Source organism: Lactuca serriola, chromosome 7 (genome assembly GCF_051521515.1).
Source record: "Lactuca serriola cultivar US96UC23 chromosome 7, Lser_US96UC23_V15, whole genome shotgun sequence".
In the NCBI taxonomy this organism is placed as follows: domain Eukaryota; kingdom Viridiplantae; phylum Streptophyta; class Magnoliopsida; order Asterales; family Asteraceae; genus Lactuca; species Lactuca serriola.
This window is the reverse complement of record NC_136414.1, coordinates 191238515-191261202: the sequence shown is the minus strand read 5'-3', so window position 1 is coordinate 191261202 and position 22688 is coordinate 191238515. Positions and strand designations below refer to the sequence as shown.

The 22688-nt window shown below is 36.4% G+C and overlaps 1 protein-coding gene across 1 annotated transcript; it reads left to right on the top strand.

Moving 5' to 3' along the window:
* Window positions 1–12300: 12300 nt before the first annotated feature.
* Window positions 12301–14391, top strand: LOC145064676 (putative cyclin-D6-1). The gene is made up of 8 exons (XM_079012079.1): window positions 12301–12468; window positions 12573–12659; window positions 12747–12857; window positions 12946–13141; window positions 13224–13354; window positions 13426–13474; window positions 13595–13838; window positions 14388–14391. The coding sequence occupies exons 1-8, from the start codon at window positions 12301–12303 to the stop codon at window positions 14389–14391; spliced, it is 990 nt and encodes a 329-aa protein (XP_078868205.1).
* The last annotated feature ends 8297 nt before the right edge of the window (window positions 14392–22688 follow it).

Below are 22688 nucleotides of genomic sequence, written 5' to 3'. Positions count from 1 at the left end.
TCATACAAATAAAAACATTTTATATCCCAGGAAATAACCATGGTTTACAATAAATTCTCATCATAAAAGGACAATAAGGAAATATTACTAAAATAACAACCTATTCTAGTCCTTGTGCTCATGTCTTCTCTTCATGTACCACGGCTGCTGCTACCCGAACCTACAAAACATAAAACATCTCTAAAATATCAAACAACAATGTATGGTGAGTTATATTCTTTCTATTTTCATGTTCATCTACTATCTCATCTTTCATACTCTAATCTTTCTTCTTATTTTCTATCTTATTCTCTATATTCTAAACTCTTCTTTTCATGGCATAGATTACCAATCGTTCTCATTTCATCACATCTATCTATTTTCTTTTATCTCTTCTGATGTCGTAGTAATCTGTTCTCTCATTCTCATACTCTACCCTCTACTATTATTCTCCAATAGCACACACTTCTATTATTCCCAATCATCTATCTCTTCTATCTTTCTTAGTTTCTTCTCAGGCTCATCTCATACCCTCATATTCCATCTCTATCTCTACACATAACTCTTCTTTTCTCTACTATTAATCTTTTTGTCTCCGTCCATACTCTGTCTTATCTCATTTTTCCTCTACTTTTCTTTATGTTGTATTTATGCTCTTCTTTCTTCATCACCTACTTCTCATCTCGATCCCTTATGGATCCCATGTCATTTTCTTTCTTCTCTTGAATACCTCATGGATTTCTTACTCTTAATCCATCATGGATTATTTCTACGTTCTTTAAAGAACTAGATTACATTGTTCCACTCATGGAACTTTTTTAATCTTTTCTAACCATACACAATCTTTAATTCTCACATGAATCATTCTATCTACATCCGCAAAGGGCCCTCTATCTATTTTCCCTAAGGAACCATCACCTCATTCTTAAAGGAATCATAATCTTGTACATGTACAAACCTCTATCTCTTGTCCCCGAAGTGTAACATCCCCAAAATAATAACTAAAAGTTTTTTTTTTCAATACCAAAAACCATACAATCATTTGTTCAAAAGACAATCATAGTGTAAAGTGTTCTCAAACATTAGAGAAAAATCCTAAATCCAAAATGCAGAATAAAACGCCAGGGGATGCAGTGCAATCAAGCCGAACCCTTCCCTTTGGAACCTGAAGTACCTTAAACATTTAAACATAAAACAATAAGCACGAAGCTTAGCGAGTTCCCTAAAATACCACATAACCATCACAGACCTCACCCAACATACATAACATGCCCCGCCCAATCCGCATAACGGGCCAAGCCCAACATACCTGCAAGAGTCACAAAGGCATTCTAGCATCCTACATAGCATAGTGAGAAGATTCACCTCACATTTGAAGTCGAACATACTACAACTCGTACAGTCGGAAGGCTGGCAATACACATCATCTAAAGAACCATAAAAATTCAACCCCTAGTCTACTAACCAAACTACCAATTTGACCAAAAGTCAACCAGGTCAAAGTCAACTCAGAAGGTCACCACGTCGTGGCTAATTTCCTGCCATGTCGTGGCTACTCCACGATAAAATAGTCACGACCTGTCTAGCTGCCATGTCGTAGTAACTTCAGAGAACTAACTTAATGGATTAAACCCTTAATCCATTAAGTTCCAAACTCATGCTTCCTAGAAGGCTTCTTTACACTCCTAGGCACTATAAATGTCATTTCTTTGTGGACATGCAAGGTTAAATGGGAGAAATGGGTTCATAGTACATGTATGAAATTAAATCATCATAACATTTTAGATTTGGAACATCCAACCATATTTGTGTTGGGTTTTGAGCAATCTAACACTTCCTAAGTGTGCATGCAACCCTAATAAACCTTGGATCTATGTTTGTCTAAATACATGCAAAATAATAATTTTCCAAGGTTCATAACCTATCTAACATGGCATGGGGTACTTTTAAACATAAAAGAGTTAGAAGAGATTACATACCTTTTGATGAGTTTGATTCTTGAGGAATTTGAGGGCCAAACACCAATAATGTGAATGCCTCAAATGGAATCACAAATCACCAAAAACTCTTGGAAAACTTTGAGAGAGTATACACACTTGTAATTTTCGGCCACACACAAGCACACACACACTAGTGGCTATTTCATGCAACATAAGCATGCTTATATAGTGTACATGATTAGGGTGAAATCCTAATAACCCATGACCTTTCCTTTTCCAAGGATCCATGGGTTAAAAGCTCCATGGATCATCCATGGACTTCCATACAAGCCTAGCCCATTAACAAATGAGTATTAGCCCACACTATATAAAACCAATAGCCCACAATCTAATTAGTCTTCCTTTTAATCTCTAAATTAATTCATAATTAATTTAAGACTAAGACTAATTAAATAACATGACTTCATATTAATAATATATTATAACTTATAATATATTAATAAACATATGTGTATAACTCTCATAAAATTATCCATAAATTGTTCGGGTGAAGTGCAACCCAAATGGACCATGCCGGGTCGGGTCAAGTATATACCAAATAAGTTATGGACTTAGACACCTTATCCAATAGACTCCCACTTGGATAAGTCTAATAACTGTATTTGCCTATATAACTTCAAGAACCAACCAACAATCGTAGCTCTCGAAAACTATGTTGAACTATGAAGCGCCATTTTAAGACAAGTGATCATATAATCCTCTGTTCTCATGATATCAGCCGGACAAACACATGGAACTATGTCTTGCTTATTGTCTGGCAGTTGTTTCTCGATTTCCGATTTGTTTGACAAAGAACTTCACTGAACACATCAGTTTAGTTCTGACCGGGCCCGATACATGGGTCAACACAAAATCATCAAGGGTCCCAGATATCGCTTCTATTTCTAGAAGGAACAGATAAACTTCGACTCATATGCTTGTTCTACTACTTGTTGAATTGTACACCAAGGCACGTTTTATGACATCAAGTTACTGATGCGTTTACGTGCAATCAATGCACAACCAACTCATAGGTAACAACTCATATTTCTAGGTTTGAAGACTTATATGATATTATCGTCTCACGATCACTCGAGATAAATTCCATGAAGTGATACAAGTGAGCGTGAGTTTATACCAATACTCATAACTTATGAGTACTCATGAACGTTGCAGCAACCATTGCCATGTCTAAACACCTTTAGGTATCTACAAACCCAATTCATGACAATCTTGATTCATACCTACTTCCGACGTATGACCGATTGTGGAGGTTTGAATAAATTAATTATTCTGGAAGTCAAAACATGGAAAACTGAAACAATAGTAAATAATTGACAATGACAGTAACACTTTACTCATAAATAAATCACAAATTTTATTCATCATCAAACGTCGATTACATTTTACAAGTTTCAGGAAAACTATCTAATCTGAAAAACTAATATCGTCCCTTAGCCCGATGCGCCTCGCATGCTGAAAATGCTTAACCCTCGTCAGTCCCTTCGTAAGGGGATCTGTAGGATTCTCATCTGACGATACCCTCTTTGCCACGAGGAGTCCTTCTTCAATCTTGTGTCTTATGAAGTGATATTTTCTGTCAATGTGTCAGGATCTGCCATGATCTCTTGGTTCCTTGGCTAAGGCAACCGCACTATTGCTGTCACATAAAATCTCCATAGGTTCTTTAATAGCTGGTTCAACTCCAAGGTCTCCGATGAAGTTCTTTAGCCATATCGCCTCCTTCGCTGCTTCACTCGCTGCTATATACTTTGATTCACAAGTTGAATCAGCCACCGTCTCCTGCTTGGAACTCTTCCAAGAAATTGCCCCTCCATTTAAGGTAAAGACCCAGCCCGACTGAGAGCGGAAATTATCCCTATCAGTCTGAAAACCAGCATCACTATACCCTAATACTCTCAAGTCATCACTCCCACCAAGGGTAAGGATCCAATCCTTAGTCCTCCGCAGGTACTTGAGAATGTTCTTTACCGCAGTCCAATGAGCCTTGCCAGGGTTCCCCTGATACCTGCTGACCATGCTCAAAGCAAAGGCCACATTAGGGCGGGTACAAGTCATAACATACATGATCGAGCCAACAGCGGAAGCATACGGTAATTGGCTCATCTCAGCTATCTCTGCCTCTGTACTCGGACTCTGAGTCTTACTCAGTTTGGCATTGCTTTGGATCGGTAAATCTCCTTTCTTGGAATTCTGCATGTTGAACCTTTTCAACACCTTATCCAAGTAGGTACTCTGACTAAGTCCAATTAGTCTTTTACTCCTTTCTCTTAATATCCTTATCCCTAGGATATAGGCAGCCTCCCCTAGGTCCTTCATAGCAAAGCACTTCCCAAGCCAGGACTTAACCTCCTGCAAGGTTGGGATGTCATTTCCTATAAGTAGTATGTAATCCACATACAGTACCAAGAAGCTAACTATACTCCCACTAGCTCTGACATATACACAAGACTCATTTTCACTTCTCGAGAAGCCAAACTCTTTTACCTTCTCATCGAAACAAAGATTCCAGCTACGAGATGCTTGTTTTAATCCATAAATGGATTTCTCAAGCTTGCATACTCTATTAGGGTACTCTACACTGACAAAACCCTCTGGCTGATTCATGTACACATCCTCAGCCAACTTTCCATTAAGGAAAGCGGTTTTGACATCCATTTGCCATATTTCATAGTCATGAAATGCAGCAATGGCCAACATAACCCTAATAGACTTAATCTTTGCTACCGGCGAGAAGGTTTCATCATAATCAATACCTTGAGTCTGAGTAAAACCCTTCGCAACCAGTCGAGCCTTATAAGTATGCACTTTTCCTTCCATGTCGGTCTTCTTCTTGAAGATCCATTTGCACCCGACTGTTTTACGGCCTGGTACATTGTCAACCAAGTTCCAAACTTGATTGTCATACATGGACTGTATCTCGCTGTCCATAGCCTCCTTCCATTTAGTAGACTCCGGGCCTGCCATGGCTTCCTTAACATTGCTAGGTTCATCCAAATTTACCAGTGTACTATCACTGATAAACGTATCACCTTCCGTAGTAATATGAAAGCCATAATAAAACGAAGGTGTGTTCCTAACCCGTGTGGAACGCCTCGGAGGTACAGACTCGTCAGCTTGCTCAACAGGAGTTTCCTCCTCAGGTTGGTTGCTAGTGTCTGAGGTTCCTTCACCAATTGCATCTTGAATTTCTTCAAGATCAATTCGCCTCCCACTGTCTCCTTGGCTTATAAATTCTCTCTCACGAAAGACCCCTCTTCTTGCTACAAAAACCACATTCTCACTGGGTCTATAGAAGAGGTAACCGAAGAATTTCTGTGGGTAGCCGATGAAAATACACCTTTCACTTCGGGGTTCGAGCTTATCATGAGTTTCACACCTCACGAAAGCCTCGCAACCTCAAATCTTGATGTGGTCTAAATTGGGAACCTTCCCAGTCCACATCTCATGAGGTGTTTTGGTAACCTTCTTTGTAGGGACTAAATTAAGGATATGGGCGGCAGTCTCTAAGGCATACCCCCAAAAAGAGATTGGTAGCGAAGCTCGACTCATCATAGAGCGAACCATGTCCAACAAGGTTTGATTATGCCTCTCAGTTACACCATTCAGCTGTGGTGTCCTGGGAGGAGTCAATTGTGAGACAATCCCACACTCATTAAGATAGTCAAGGAACTCGGTACTAAGATACTCACCACCTCGATCGGATCGAAGCATCTTAATGTTCCTGCCCAATTGATTTTCTACTTCCTGTTTGAATTCCTTAAACCTTTCAAAGGTCTCTGGCTTATGTTTGATTAAGTAGACATACCCATATCTACTAAAATCATCAATAAAAGTCACATAACACCGATTAGCATCCCTTCTGGCGGTTTTGAATGGCCCACATACATCAGTATGTATTAGGTCCAACAAACTCTCACCCCTTTCACAAGTCCCAGTGAAGGGTGATTTTGTCATCTTTCCAAGTAGACAAGATTCACAACTTATCATCCGATTTAAGGTCGAATGACTCCAAGACTCCACTCTTTTGGAGTTGGCCTATGTGTTTCTTGTTTACATGTCCAAGACGACAATGCCACAACGATGCTTTATCTAGGCTAGTAGAAGAATCAATATACAACACATTATTTTCTAAGTTGTCTACAATCGACACAGTTTCATACACACCATCACAAGGTAACGCTTTAAAATAAAACACATTTTTAAAGAAAGCATTAATACCACCACATTCATTATCAAATGAAAAGGTAAAACCTTGTTTGTACAAAGCATGAAAAGAAATAATATTCCTCGCCATTTCAGACGAGTACACACATTTATTCAAATCTAATTTTAACCCATTATTAAGCAACAAAGTATAAACTCCAATCTTGGAAACAGGTGAAGCCTTCCTATTCCCCATGATCAAGTTTATCTTCCCGTGCTCCACATCCTCACTTCTTCTTAGGCCCTGCAAATCAGAACATATGTGAATACCACATCCTGTATCAAGCACCCAAGAGTTAGAATATGTTGAGTAATTAGACAATATAGTGTAAATACCTGCATGGGTGGGTTTCACTTTCCCATCCTTTAGATCCTGCAAGTACTTAGGGCAGTTTCGCTTCCAGTGCCCCTTGTCCAGGCAATAATAGCAATCAGCATCCTTGGGAATGGAAGAAGGAGTGATAGAACCGCTCTTGGTCTTCGATGAGGAGCCTTCAAGAGACTTTCCCTTGGTACCCTTCGAAGGGTGCTTCCTCTTTTTCCCTTTGCCTTGCCCGATATCCAAAACATGGGTAGATGTTGGAGTAGGAGTAGTAGAGGTAACAACCGCCTTTCCCTTAAGACCGGTTTCAGCGGTCTTCAAGAGTCCTTGAAGCTTGCTGAGGGTAACTTCTTCCTTGTTCATATGATATGTCATACGAAATTGGTCATAACAAGAAGGTAAGGAGTGCAAAATGATGTCAATTGACAACTCCTCAGGGATGTTCACATTCAGCTTCAGCAAACGGTCCACATACCTTTGCATCTTTTGCATGTGAGCCGTGACGGAATCACCGTCCTTCATGCGGGTAGTTATTATGGAGGAGATTATTTCATACCGCTCCTGACGAGCACTCTGATGGTACCTTTCCATCAGGTCTTGGTCCATCTCAAAAGGGTAGAAATCTTCATATGACTTTTGGAGCTCGGTTGTCATCGTGGCCATCATGATACATGCCACTTTAGTAGCATCTCTCTCATGTGTCCTGAATTCAGCGATCTCCTCAGGAGTAGCATTAGACTCATCAAGCTCTTTTAACTCCTTATCGAGAACATATTCCCTGTCCTCATAACGAGTAACCATCCTGATGTTCCTAATCCAATCCATGAAGTTGGAACCATCAAAGATGACCCTCCCACAAAGATTCATGAGAAAGAACCAGTTGGGTTAGAGCCTGAAGCATTAGTGTTGGAAGACATCTGAAAGAAGAAAGCAAGTTTAGATTAGATATATAGAATCCTTAATAAGACACCCAAATGTAATATTAAGGCTAGGATCCAATCACAATATATTATACTTAGAAGAGGGATGTCGTAATCTAAGTAATAATATATTTGAAAGGTAGGTGAATGACGATTCACCAATTTCCACCATGAAAAACAAAATGAATTATTAGGTTTTAATTGGATTTGAAATTCCTAGATTCTTTTGAGATTCATTGAACTTTTCAATGGCATGTTTCAATCTCGATTGTGTCCTTCAAGTTTTGTAACTGGGATGCCGAGGATCACAAAACAAGGTGTGAATAACCATGCTAATTCACTTGGTACCCTTAATATTATCACCTAATCAATGTGTCGGTTAACCACACACGCTCCACTGATCTATGACAAACATTAAGTCACCCTTCGTGATCCTTACTAGTCCAAGTTAGTGTGTCGGTTAACCACACACGCTCCACCAACGACTTGGTAAGGTACAAAGTGTGAATTCCATGGACTAGCACCATGTTCACATTTTTCCTAAAATAACTAAGATTGGGAATTAAAGAGGTTTAGTTACTTTATAATAATCATTATACTTTTAATGAGGATTTAAAGTCATTGTCCTACCCGTTCGGCTAACGACCCTCCACCAGTCAAGCAAGCGGTGGGTGAGAGTGGACACCCATTAAGTTGCCATTTTATAGGCAACAACCTTATACCCACCTTATAGACCGGCTTCGTGAATGAGGCCTACTAACGGTAGAACGACTTATTCTTATACATATATATAATAATTAATCATTAATGTTATAAATAGTATAAGGGTTGAATTTTAACTATTAAAACTCTAAGGGTTGGAATTAAAGTTTATTAAAGTGTGTGAAACTTTACAAATTCCAAAACTTGAGGTCAAGTTTTGTAACTATCCAAAACTTTTCATTTCATAACTTATGAATTAAAGGTTCATAAAAATGAAGACTCTTCATTTTCATGTAACTTATGTGTTTAAATGTGTGTGTTAAAGAAAAGTGACCTTTGGATATCCATAACTTCAGGACAAATTATGGACTCCATTAAAACACATAAATGATCAAGAATTAATTCCAAACAATTCAGCAAATAATTCCTATCATCTTCTAAATTCATAAGAACATGAACATGATCATCAAAATTTCAAGAATTATATGAACACATAAAATCATGGAATTTTGATATATGCTATTGTAAATGGATTAGAACAACCATTACACCAACTAAAACGAATTTTAAAACACCAAAACAGTTTAGGGTAATGTTTCTAGTCCATTTCCAGCAACAAAAGTCGAAATTCTGCATTCTGATCATTCTACTCGCCGAGTGCACGAACCTACTCGCCGAGTAGGATGAATTTTGCCTTGAACTCGGCGAGTCCCCCCATGGACTCGGCGAGTCCATCAACCAGACAGCAACAATTTCAACTTTTTTCACTATTTTGCATCAAGTATCAAACAAGCAAGCCTAGACTCTGATACCACTGTTGGGTTTTGAGCAATCTAACACTTCCTAAGTGTGCATGCAACCCTAATAAACCTTGGATCTATGTTTGTCTAAATACATGCAAAATAATAATTTTCCAAGGTTCATAACCTATCTAACATGGCATGGGGTACTTTTAAACATAAAAGAGTTAGAAGAGATTACATACCTTTTGATGAGTTTGATTCTTGAGGAGTTTGAGGGCCAAGCACCAATAATGTGAATGCCTCAAATGGAATCACAAATCACCACAAACTCTTGGAAAACTTTGAGAGAGTATACATACTTGTAATTTTCGGCCACACACAAGCGCACACACACTAGTGGCTATTTCATGCAACATAAGCATGCTTATATAGTGTACATGATTAGGGTGAAACCCTAATAACCCATGACCTTTCCTTTTCCAAGGATCCATGGGTTAAAAGCTCCATGGATCATCCATGGACTTCCATACAAGCCTAGCCCATTAACAAATGAGTATTAGCCCACACTATATAAAACCAATAGCCCACAATCTAATTAGTCTTCCTTTTAATCTCTAAATTAATTCATAATTAATTTAAGACTAAGACTAATTAAATAACATGACTTCATATTAATAATATATTATAACTTATAATATATTAATAAACATATGTGTATAACTCTCATAAAATTATCCATTAATTGTTCGGGTGAAGTGCAACCCAAATGGACCATGCCGGGTCGGGTCAAGTATATACCAAATAAGTTATGGACTTAGACACCTTATCCAACAATTTGGGACCCTAAAGGTTCATAAAAATCCAACTTTTATGGACATGCATGACCCATGCCTATCCTCCACTGAAACTAGGTCTTTAGGGGAGAAAATTACCTAAATCTCATGAAAATAAGTTACGGCAAAAATAAGAGGTTGATTAAAGAGCCTGAAGCAATTGTTGGCCACAAGACAAAGAAGTTACAATGTAAGATGGTTGAATTAGTACTCGTGTGACTGAAAGATACGTGAATGTTGAACCTCACATGGGAGACAGAAAGTGACATGAGGAGTCACTATCCACATCTGTTTTCCGATGCATGATTCTAGAATGGAATCATCCTAAGGGCTCGTAACACTCATGTTTCTCGTTGGGTATTAGTAATAAAAGATGCAATTATGTCAATCGACGATCGTAACCTTTTTATGGATAAATGAAAAATACTTATTTGAAAATACGTGATCTGTGTGTATACAGCATATAAATAATAACTTAATAAATAGAGAAAAAATGCATGATTTATTTTGTAGGCATCATGGAACGTGGAACATGGAGCATGGAGCATGGAGCTTTGGAGCATGAAGAGAAGATGGACCTTTTTATGGATAAATGAAAAATACTTATTCGAAAATATGTGATTTGTGTGTATATAACATGTATATAAAAACTTAATACATATAGCTAAAATTCATGATTTATTTTGTAGGCATCATGGAGCTTGGAGCATGGAGCATGGAGCATAGAGCTTGGAACATGGATCATGGAGCTTGGAACTTAGAGCATGGACCTTTGGAGCATGAAGAGAAGACGGACCGGTCATGCCATGGAATAAAATATGAAGACATAACTCGAGTCGTTGCATATCATCATAACAAAGGACTACATTTAAAACACGGTTTATGTCACACCGACATAAGTCGTGTTTATCCTTTCTCATCTTATATTTGAGCAACATGACTCGTGGTGAAGCTAGACTGAAGAAGGAGCCAACATTGAAGACTTATTGGACTTTTAGCAAAAAGTATGGGTCATGTTAAAAACACATGGTCAAGACACATGACATGCTAAAAACACATAGGCAAAAGGCGTAGCCATGCTAAAATGCATGGCCTTGAGTTAGTCACGTGAACAGTTACTAAAAGAGGGGAAGGCGTCATTTTTACAAATAGATGGTTTTGGGAGCTTTCAATGGCGATTGTGGGGAGTGTTTTGGGAATTCTTGCAGGCTACTAATCATTTCAAACACTTTTGATTTCCTTTTATAAGCATTAAACATTTCAATTCCATCTTTATTCTTGTTTGATTTGTTATTAGTCATGTGTGGCTAAGAAACCATAATTTCTAGTGCTTGTTCAAAACATGTTGATTGCTTGACTTGAAGCATATGATTTAATGTTTGTTTTGTGATTCTATTCTAGTGATTATGTTTTTGTTTAAACTAGAATCCTTGAATTTGATTTGTTTTTTATTAGCCACTTTCATGAATTTTTATGTAATTATTTAACTTTTAGGGCATTTAATTGTTCTATTAAGTTAATAATTGGTAACAAACAATAAGTTTTCTTATTGTAAAACAATATCACATGTTTTCACACTTTCGAGCGTATGAAAAGAAATGAACATTGTTGGAAAGCTTGTACAAAACTTAATGCAGTTTTTCTGTACAATCTAAGAGCATGTTTATGTTGAATTAGTAAAACTAGGTCCAGTGACAGAACGTGTTTTGGTTAGATAATTTGGCAAACAAAAGGTGTTAGAACGTGTTAATATATTTCGGTACCAACTTAGAATAGCAATCATGCATCAAGTCATAATTAAGACGAAATGCCCCTACATGCAAGGCACGTAGGGAGCTTAAACGGAAGCATTTAACGGTTAACGTGCATAGGGACTAACCGTGCAAGATAAAAAACAACGAGAGACTGCCCGAGTTAAATTTTAGAAATAAGGACTAAACACGCTTTCTGGCATGTGCACGAGGGACCAACGATGTAATTTACCCTAATCAATTTCTCTAAATTTTAACAATTTAATATAACAAATTAACCATTATTGCTATTTTATCTCGTTTTAAACATTTAATATAGTATACTTATCAGTTTATCTATTTTATTTAAAACCTTTTATTATAAACCGTAAAATTTGCATAAATTTTTATGATAAGTATGCAGTATAAAATTTATCAATTTAATATAACAAATTAATCATTATAGCTATTTTATCTCGTTTTAAGCATTTAATATTATAATATTTATCAGCTTTACATATTTTTATTTAAAACAATTTTACTATATCCGTAAACTTTTCATAAAATGATAAATATATGCCATATCAAACCATTTTTATTTTCACCTTTTAGGGTTAGCCTTTTATACAACTTCATCTGTTTAAGTTAAATATCAAAATTAAAAAACGAAACGAGTCAACTCATATGCTATATTCCCGCCTTGGACTGCATGATTCAAATAACCGCTTTATCCGTACAGATAGAAACGGTTTGAGAAAAGTCAGCGAACACGCGACTTCTTCACTCTCGCGGCAAATCTTCTTGTGATCACGTATATAGTTAGCCCAAAAAACCAGAAGAAATCAAAATCAAAATCAATATCAGAATGGAATTCAATCCAACAAATCCATTACTGGTTCGCCACAATACAAGTAATCGAGCTCTAGTCCAGAAGTACTTCGATCTCGAGGTGGATTTCATGGTTGCTCGTGGTTATTCCGAAGATCAGAGGTTCAATGCAATCAGATCAATTGCAATTTCCAAAATCGAAGAGGTATTATCAATAATGAACTGCAATTAAATCAATCGCTATTCATATTACATTGATTAATTGATGTTCGATATAGTTGATTTCTTAATTTGTTGCTGTACGAACAGTATACATCTGATCAAGTTGATTCGTTCGTGCCTTTTCTTGCTATCACTTATGTCGATCGTTTCCTGTCAACACACATCAATATACCGGTAATGGTTATATATATTTACTTCAATCAAAGTTATCTTATGGAATCAAAAATTTAGATAAACTTAATTTCAATCTGATCGATGCAGGTGGTTCTACGCGACAAAGGTTTTGAAGAAAATTTGAAGTTATTTGTCTTCTGTTGCGTTTCAATCGCTTGCAAAATACGCTGTTCAAACTTCTCGTTCGTTGAACTTTGGGTTTCTCACTGATCTCTATCTCTGTATATACATATTATATCTATCGTGTATGTATTTTTGATTTTTGATTTATCGATCTAATACACAGAATAAACACAAAATGGCGGAAGTTAGAGACGTTCTAGTTATGGAGCTTCAGATCTTAGAAGGTCTAGAATGGAAGGTACGACCAGTGACTGCCATAACCTTCATGTATTTCTTCGTTCCTCTGCTTAAGACCGAAGATCCGCAGCAGTTTCTACCAATTTCCACTATTTCTAACATAATCGTTTCTATCCAAAGAGGTATGTTAGTATGTATTCTGTATAATCATCACTATTATGAAATTGTTCGATTTGATATTCTAATCCATACATTTTCTTGCAGATGTTAGATTCACAGAATTCAGGCCTTCTACACTTGCAGCTTCATCAATTCTAGTAGCTGCCTACAAATTACTTCCCGAACTGTATTCTGAATTCTCACGTAGAATTTCAAGATCTGGATTTGTTCAACAGGTTATATTTCATCTATTCTTATCATTAGATTCACAGAATTCATCCCTCTTCTCACTTCTTTTTGCTCGTAGACTGAACTGGAACAATGCTTGGACGAACTGAAGGAACATGTTATACCAGGTACATTACGTCATTACCTATAACTTTGATCGAACTTCTTCATCTTTCAGAAATTAAAATTCAAAACGATCATTATACAGATATGATCGTAATCTGAAATCTCTCCTTGTATACATGCAGATTATATACTGAATCCTGGGAAATGTCCAGTGATTCTTAAAGAAATTAACAAATGGGGTGTCAAATCAGAAAAAGGAAAGGAGCTAATGATTGAAGATTCTTCACCTGATGATCATGAAGATACGTCTGAGATTACCACTGAGATTTCAAAAGAAGAAGATAAAGAGGAGATGCCTATGAATTTTGATCTCAATTGGGTCGACCCTGAACCCAGACCCATACCCAGACCCGTAAAACAGGAGAGGTACAACCCAATGCAAAAAATTCTTTTCTGTTTTTGGCCCATGATAATGAAATGTTTAGGATTAGAAAATTCGTAGTAAAGAATCCAATTGAACACTTTTTGTTACATTCCCACATTAGACCACTATATAGCATCTTTTTTTAGGTTTGAATATTGCATTGTGTGTGCCCTAAATAACATTACATTTATTTTAGGGGTATATAAGTAATTTTGTTGATTTTCATTGTGGATGGATATTTGGTTTTTATATATATTTTTTCAAGTCAGGTCTTTTTTATTGGGAGCAGCTCAATATGCTTGGATGAAGGTAAAGATGTCTACATCTCATCTCTATCTCCATCATCCTATTTTGTTATGGAATTTTAGTGTTACTATTCTTCTTGTAATCGTTTGTCTTATTTTTGACTTTGAATGATCAAATAATTATTATGTCTAAGAGGGAAACACATAAATAAATGAACTAAAGGATATTTATTTGGTTTAATAGTTTATGGACGCATTTTTTTTTTTTTTTTTTTTTTTTAACATTTTGTTTTGTTTTCTCGAAAGATAAGGAACACAATGTTTTGATCATTTGTTTCAAGAAATCATTGTGGTAAAATAATAGTATTAATTAAAGGTCAAGACTCTGACAAATTGAAATTAAGCTCATTGATTGAAGTAGAATATCAAAATAAAATTCAAGAACCGTACAGAATTTTAGGTTAACCGAAATGTACTTTATATAGTATATATTTTCGACAAGTACTATTTTTTTTTGTTTTGTTATGTTTCGGAATTTGTTGCATTACGTTTACATTTTAATAGAAATCCACAATCATAAATCTTATTTATAACTTTATTGTCTTCCTAGACCATGTTTCTACTAACTTTAACATATAAAAACCTATTAGTTTCAATATTTTTCTATCATTAACAAATTAAAAAAAATTTGTTTTAAAAAATTGACTAATTACCCTCATCTTTGTGAAATGTTTTTTTAAATTCCTGTCATTTTTTAAATCGTGTGTAATAATTACAAAAAGTAATGTACTTAACAATACCAATATATAGATCAGTATATTACCCAACTCAAAGTTCAAATTAGTGCTAAATTTGTTTTAATCTCGTCACACGAAGTTTGATAATACGTAAGTTGGAGGCAAACAATATGAAATCGTATATGGAAACAATACGTTTTTTTACATACACATCAACAATCAACAATGTGTATTTTCGATAATGAACATTTAAAAGTTTTTAGCTTTTAATTTTAAGAAAACTCTAACTAAAAAGAAATTCTAAAAAAAATTTCATTGTCATAATAGCTTTTAGTTTTATTTCAAACAAAATATTCCTAATTGTGAGATTTTATAATTTTATATTTTTTGAAAGTTACATCTATTATCATGGAACACTTCTACCCAGATAGAAGTTATAATTTTTAGTTACAAACTAGTTTTGTCAAACACATTCAATGTCTTGATATATAGACTTTAAATGTCATAAACAAAGCAAAAATAGGTGTGTCACGTTTTTTATATGTAAAGGTTGCAAACATTTTACATATATGGTTATAAAAAAACAATAACAAGTCGTATAACCATTGCAAATTTAATAGTTAACATTGGAGATTGGCTTGCAAGTCGACTTCTAGTGCAATTGATTGTCCATTTTTTTTCTTCGCCTTTTACCCTACAATTATCACTACGTACACCAATAAACATTATCCTAGTTGTGTTAAGCTTTTTTTGTTTGGAAAGTTAACTTGCCTAACAAAGGTTTCCGGGTTAACTTCGTATACTGACTAATCTGCAAACCTAAGACTATGTCTAATGTCCTGGACTATGGAGTCACTACAGATGAACTTCCATGACCACATAAGTTAAATAGTGTCATGATCATGGTTTTGAAAACCGGACCGGAGATCGAATTGGATGTCTTACCGGTTCTATGGTTCAACTGGTCTAATTGGTCGGACAGGTCTCAAAAACCGTAAAAACCGAATGATGTTATTATTATATTTTATTATATAAAATAGAAAAAATTAAAAAATAAATATTTTTTAAAATTCTCAGTTTTTACCGACTTAACCGGACCGGTTTTTATCGGTTCGACCGGTTCACAGCACGGGTTTTACAGCCTCTAAGAACCTGAGTCGGGACCGATTCCGGTTTGAACCAGCCGGTTCGGTCCGATCCAACTTTCAAAACATAAGTCATGATTTAAACATGAATCAATAAGTTACTCATCATATCTTTAACTTGTTTTACCAAATCACCATAACACAAGCGGTTTGCTTGTGTTAAGTTACAAAACCTATAGAATTTCTTAATTGAATATGCATATATTAATTAAAATATATATTAATTAAAAAGATAGTTGATCGGTGAATTGTACATAGGTCTAATCGTATAGATTAACTATTTTTTTGGTTTAATAAAATATCTTAACCTACTAAAGTATAGTTTTTAGTTTAGGTTTCATAAAAAAAAAAAGATGTTAAAGAATTCTTATATGCATGTATCTACATTCTACAATATCTTCTTCTTGTTTACCTTTCCTTTTATACATATTAGTGGTGAGTATGTGGACCTCTGGACCGGAAACCAGACCTAGACCTGTAAGCCTCAAAAGATACGGTCCAAAGTCCACTAATTTCTGTAAAACATGTCCGATCCAGTCCAGTCCAAATGCTCATTTTTACATCCAAGAACCAGGAACCGGACCTGGACCTGAACCTGAACCTAAAAAATTTCATCAGATCTGTTCTAAAGCTCACCAATTTCTATAAAATCGATCAGGTCTAAATATCAATCCGGTCCGAATGTTCACCTCTTATTACACATTACAATTCACAAGAGTGTGTAAATGAAGCTAGCTGAGTGGAGACGCATATGCTAGGCTTGGAGTAAAGGGCTCACAAGTTCAAAAGTCTTGGACCAACGAATTAGCCCAAAATGTTACCCAATCCATTAAGTATTTTTAGTTATTTCTTTTGGTTAGTGCTTTTGAAATAGTAGAGATGTCCAGATTGCTCGTCTTCTATACATCTCTAACCAATGCTTTTCCTTATAAATTAAATAGATAGATATTCACTCTTTCTTTCACTCGCTAGCAATATGAGATGAATTATAAATATCTCATTGGTTTTTATTTTTATTGTTATGCAAGTATCTCATCTATCCTCTCTCAAATCTCCTAATCTGGCGTCATTTCTCTTATATAAAATTTTCATTTTTAAAAATTTAAAATCTTGGATGACATTCTTTAATTCCATCTAAACATTTATTATTATTATTATTATTATTATTATTATTATTATTATTATTTATCTTCGTGTTTTATAAAATGTTGTCCGTTGTCTTCTAACTCGTTGTACTGTGATAACTAAGTTATCGTTAATAATTTTTTGTTTATAAAAAAATATAATTTAAAAGATTGAAAATAATGAAATCTTAATGATCTCTGATACATGTTTGATATTGCAACCGATCAATAGAAATAATATCGATTGTCACATCCTTTCATTTGTCCTTGTCAGTTTTTTTACATACCATACATCGTTTATGTTAAACTTTGAGTGGAGATTCAGCAACTTTATCCATGTATTTGAGAATAAAGAGAGACAAGGATTGCTGCTTAATACTTGTTTATTTCACACACTTAAAAACAAGAACAGAACAACTATTTAAGCTAAACACTGATGACTAAGAGGAAATAAAAAAAACTACCCACTATCTCAACTAAATGCATAATAATAGGAAATAACAAACAGGGCACGAAGCCCACTACTCCTACAGAAGAAAGACTAAAAATACGGAAACTTGAGCCAAAAGAATTGAACCAGTCCAGGACATGTGGCAGTACAGCTGGAATTAGATGTTGCTCAGTCATCAAACTCCCTCTCAACATCATGCTTCTTCATCCCCAATTTTGAGCTAAACTCTATTAAACATGGCTTGGACAGCCCCTTTGTAAGCATATCAGCTACTTGCTTCTTGGTGTTTACATACACCAAATCAATTTCCCCTAACAGTACTTTCTCACGAACATAATGGTATTGGATCTCAATGTGTTTAGAACGAGCATGAAATGTAGGATTATTAGCAAGCTGTATGGAAGACATATTATCACAATGAAGTATTACTTTGTCTTCAACTTCTAGCTTCAGCTCAGACAACATCTGCTTCAACCAAGTGCATTCTTGTGCAGCCATAGCTGCTGATCTGTATTCTGCTTCTGTGGTCGACAGGGACACTGTTGGCTGTAACTTGCTGCACCATGAAACAGCCCCTTTACCAAGCATAAAAACATATCCAGTCGTTGATCGACGTGAGGTTGGATCTCCACCATAATCTGCATCACAGAATCCTTCAAGCTTAAGGCTAGTCTCCCTCTTAAATGATATTCCAAGACCAATGGTAGCCTTCACATAACGTAACACTCTCCTTACAGCATGCAGGTGAGGCCTTCTAGGTTTTTGCATAAACCTGCTGAGTACTCCAACAGAAAAGGCTAAGTCGGGACGTGTTAGAGTCAGGTAGATTAAGCTGCCCACAACCTTTCTATACATTGTTGCATCTTCTAGTTCTCTTCCTTCAAACTGATGGAGTTTAACATTCGGATCCATTGGCGTTACAGCTGGCTTTGAGTCTAGCATTCCAAATTTTTCAAGAAGCTCTCTGGTGTACCTTTCTTGATGAAGCACAAGTTCTCCATCCTCTTTATACTTCAGCTCTAGCCCAAGAAAACGCTTCAGTAATCCAAGGTCTTTCATACGGAACCTTGTGCACAAATTCACCTTAAGTTGTATTATAATCTCTTCATAGTCTCCTGTAATTATAAGATCGTCTACATACACAAGTACCACAGCAACTTTTGAGCTACAACTTTTCACAAACAGGCTTGCATCTGAATTGCAGCTTACAAACCCATTATGCACTAAAAATTCCGATATTTTCTCGAACCATGACCTAGGAGACTGCTTTAAACCATATATTGCTTTATTCAGTTTGCAAACATAATCAGGATGACTTGACCTTTCAAAGCCTAAAGGTTGGTCCATATATATTACATGGTCCAAATTTCCATACAGGAAGGCGTTATTCACATCCATTTGATGTAATAACCACCCTTTATGGGCTGCTACAGCTAACAGAACACGTACCGAAGTGAGTTTAGCGACTGGGCTGAAAGTTTCTTCGTAATCCAAACCGGCCTGTTGCGTAAACCCTCGAGCCACAAATCGTGCTTTATACCTTTCTATAGACCCATCAGTTTTCAACTTCAATTTAAATACCCATTTACAAGAAATGGGTTTGGTGTCTACTGGCTTCGGCACAAGTTCCCAGGTTTCATTTCTCTTCAAGGCATTGATTTCATCTTTCATGGCAAGTCTCCATTCCTGTTTCACATTAGCTTCCTCAAACGATTCTGGTTCTCTTACATCATCAACCAGTGTGGCCACATGAGCATACTTCTGATTTAGTCTCCTTACTCTTGTGGAGTGTCGTAATTCTCCACTATTTCCTGTATTACTTGTAAACACTCCTGATTGCCAAGAGTTTTGACTCGTTCCTCCCTCTTGTACTTCATCCCCCATACTTGCTTCATCACCTGTACTATCAATTTCAACTTCAGTTGAGAGCATATCAGGTATCAGAACACTTATTTTATTTCCTGTATCATTCGATTGAAGCACATTCTGGTCGGTCTCTTTAACTCCAGGCCACCATGATGAAGTTTCATCAAACACGACATTACGAGACACCATACACTTTCTGGTTACTGGATCATAGCAACGCCATCCCTTTTTCTCATTATCATAACCAACAAAAACACATTTAGTTGCCTTTTTCTCCAGCTTGTGTCGTTGGTTACTGGGAACAAACACAAAACATGTGCAGCCAAAAACACGGAGGAAGCTCACATTAGGCTTATTCTTGAACAATTTTTCATATGGCGACATGTAGGCCATGATTTGTTGAGGAAGTCGATTAATCAAGAAAGCTGAAGTTTGCATTGCTTCAGCCCACAGGTACCCAGGTACATTTTTTGAGTGCATCAAGCTGCCACATATTTCTGCCAGGTGTCTATTCTTTCTTTCTGAGACTCCATTCTGCTGGGAGGTATTTGCACACGTTAATTGCCTTCGAATTTTACAATCATTCAGAAAGTTGGTGAACTCCTGGGAGAGATACTCTCCACCATTGTCTGAGCGAAGAACCCTTACTGATTTCCCTGTTAACTTTTCAGCCTCCAACTTAAAGTCTTTAAACTTGGTTAGAGCTTCATTCTTTTCTTTCATGAATCCAACCCAAAGGAACCTTGAAAAATCATCAATGAATGTAATTAGATATTTCATACCTCCAATAGATGTACACTTCACGGGTCCGAACACATCAGAATGTACTAGTTGTAATGGTTCTTTGGCTTTGAAACTTGACTGATGGAACTTCTGCAGGTGTGCTTTGCCAAACTGGCACCCGGAGCAGACAATACCTTTTGGAATACTTAGTTATGGTAGACCAACAACAAGTTTCTTGTTCATCATCAAGCCAAGCTTGTCATAACTTACATGGCCAAGCCTTGAGTGCCACATATCCACGTTTGGAGTCCCTCTTGTGCGATCAACATATGTTGTTTCAGCCGACAACACATATACCGAGTCACGACGACACCCACTTAGTATTGGCTTCGAGTTGGTCTCAAATTCATCAAATATTGTACGGATTCTGGCCCAAAAAGTACATATTTCCCAGAGGATGTCACCTGAGGAACAGAAAACAGATTCTTCCCCATCCTTGGTACGTGAAACACGTTTTTGAGGGTAACCTCGTGGTTATTTGAATCAGCAAGAAGAATGACTTCACCCACATGAGCAATCTTGTGTCTTGAATCGTCTGCAATAACCACCACCTTGCTTCCTTCATAATTAATTGGATTTGTTAAATGATCTAGTTCACCGGTCATATGGTTTGTACATCCTGAATCGACAATCCACTCATCCAGGGAACTTGAACGTTTTTCTACTGAGACAACTAGGGCAGAGCTTTTGTTCTTTTTCTGATGTTGGGCTTTAGAGCCTAGTAACTGGGCTCCCTCTACAACTTGGGCCATGAGAGCTTCACCTTCCCAGACTTCTTGTTGTGGAACAGCAGCCGCCGCATTCCCTTCTTCTTTAGGGCTTCGACAATACCTTGCCATATGACCTCTTCTTCCACAATTATGACAATTATACGGAAATCTCCTCCGATGATGTCTTTCACGATAGTTAGCTTTGTTTTCTCCTCGATCTGCCTCCTTGGAATTCTTCTCGCGTTGATCCTTGTTTTTCTCATACGCATGATTGGATCCCTGGCCTTGGTTTGAGCGTGATCGTCCCTTACTTTTACCCACGTATAACGCCTCAACCTCTTGCTTGGGGTTTGATTCTCCTGACACACCGTTAGGTCCCGTAGACAGGTTTGTCATCTGTTTTGCAAGTGCTTCTTGACCTGCTAACAGATTTTCAAATTCTCCAAGAGAAGGTTGGGTAGGCCAACCTTGAATAGCCGCTACAAAGCTTCTGAATTCTGCTTTAAGACCATGAATTATAATTCTCTTCATCCGTGGCTCACCTATTTTTGCTTCCGGGTCGAGCTCTCCAATCTCTCTACAGAGAGTTTTCACTTTGTGGAAAAATTGAGGAATCGTGAGATCCTTTTGGGACGCAGACAACAATTCCTTCTCCAACATCTGCAATTTGGTATCATTCTTTTTCGAGAATAATACTTTTAGAGCATCCCATGCCTCCTTCGGTGTGTTGAGATCTCGAATATGTTCCAGCAGCTCCTCCTCAATTGTTGTTTTGATGATAAACAACGCTTTCCCGGTCTTCACCTTCCACTTATGAACAGCCCCGTTGGTATCAATTCTGGGTTCCACGGTGTTTGGACCATCAACAACATCCCACAGGTCCTAGCCTAAGAGATACGAACTCATACATGTCGACCACATGTTGTAGTTGTTGCCCAATTTCTTCACTCCACCGATTGCATGAAACTCCGACATACTGAACTGCAATGAGAGGCTCTGATACCACTTGTTAAACTTTGAGTGGAGATTCAGCAACTTTATCCACGTATTTGAGAATAAAGAGAGACAAGGATTGCTGCTTAATACTTGTTTATTTCACACACTTAAAAACAAGAACAGAGCAACTATTTAAGCTAAACACTGATGACTAAGAGGAAATAAAAAAAACTACCCACTATCTCAACTAAATGCATAATAATAGGAAATAACAAACAGGGCACTAAACCCACTACTCCTATAGAAGAAAGACTAAAAATACGGAAACTTGAGCCAAAAGAATTGAACCAGTCCAAGACATGTGGCAGTACAGCTGGAATTAGATGTTGCTCAGTCATCAGTTTATTCAATTATTCTATGGGGTTTTTACGGGATTTTATGAAAAACCTTTGGTTTCTTTTGTTTTTAACATAATTGAAATTCTAGATTGCCTTTTTTAAACCTAAAATAAGAATCGAAAAGTATTTTATTTTAACCAAACATTTCTACTTTTTATAACGTGTATAAAAACAAACATTTACTTTATAACATGGTAACATTTACTTTATAACATGGTATATACATGCAAAATTCACCAAATACCATTTATTGTTGTTGTTATATTGATAGATATAGATTTTAAAAATTATTATTATATTATATATATATATTACAGAGTCACCAAATATCGCTTTCATGGTTCCATGAATTAATGGATTTTGATTTGAAGACTTCGTTTATCTTATTGTTTATTTACTTTATAAAATGAAAAGCAAAAAATTGATGTATTAAGCACTTCAACTATTAAATTTGTTA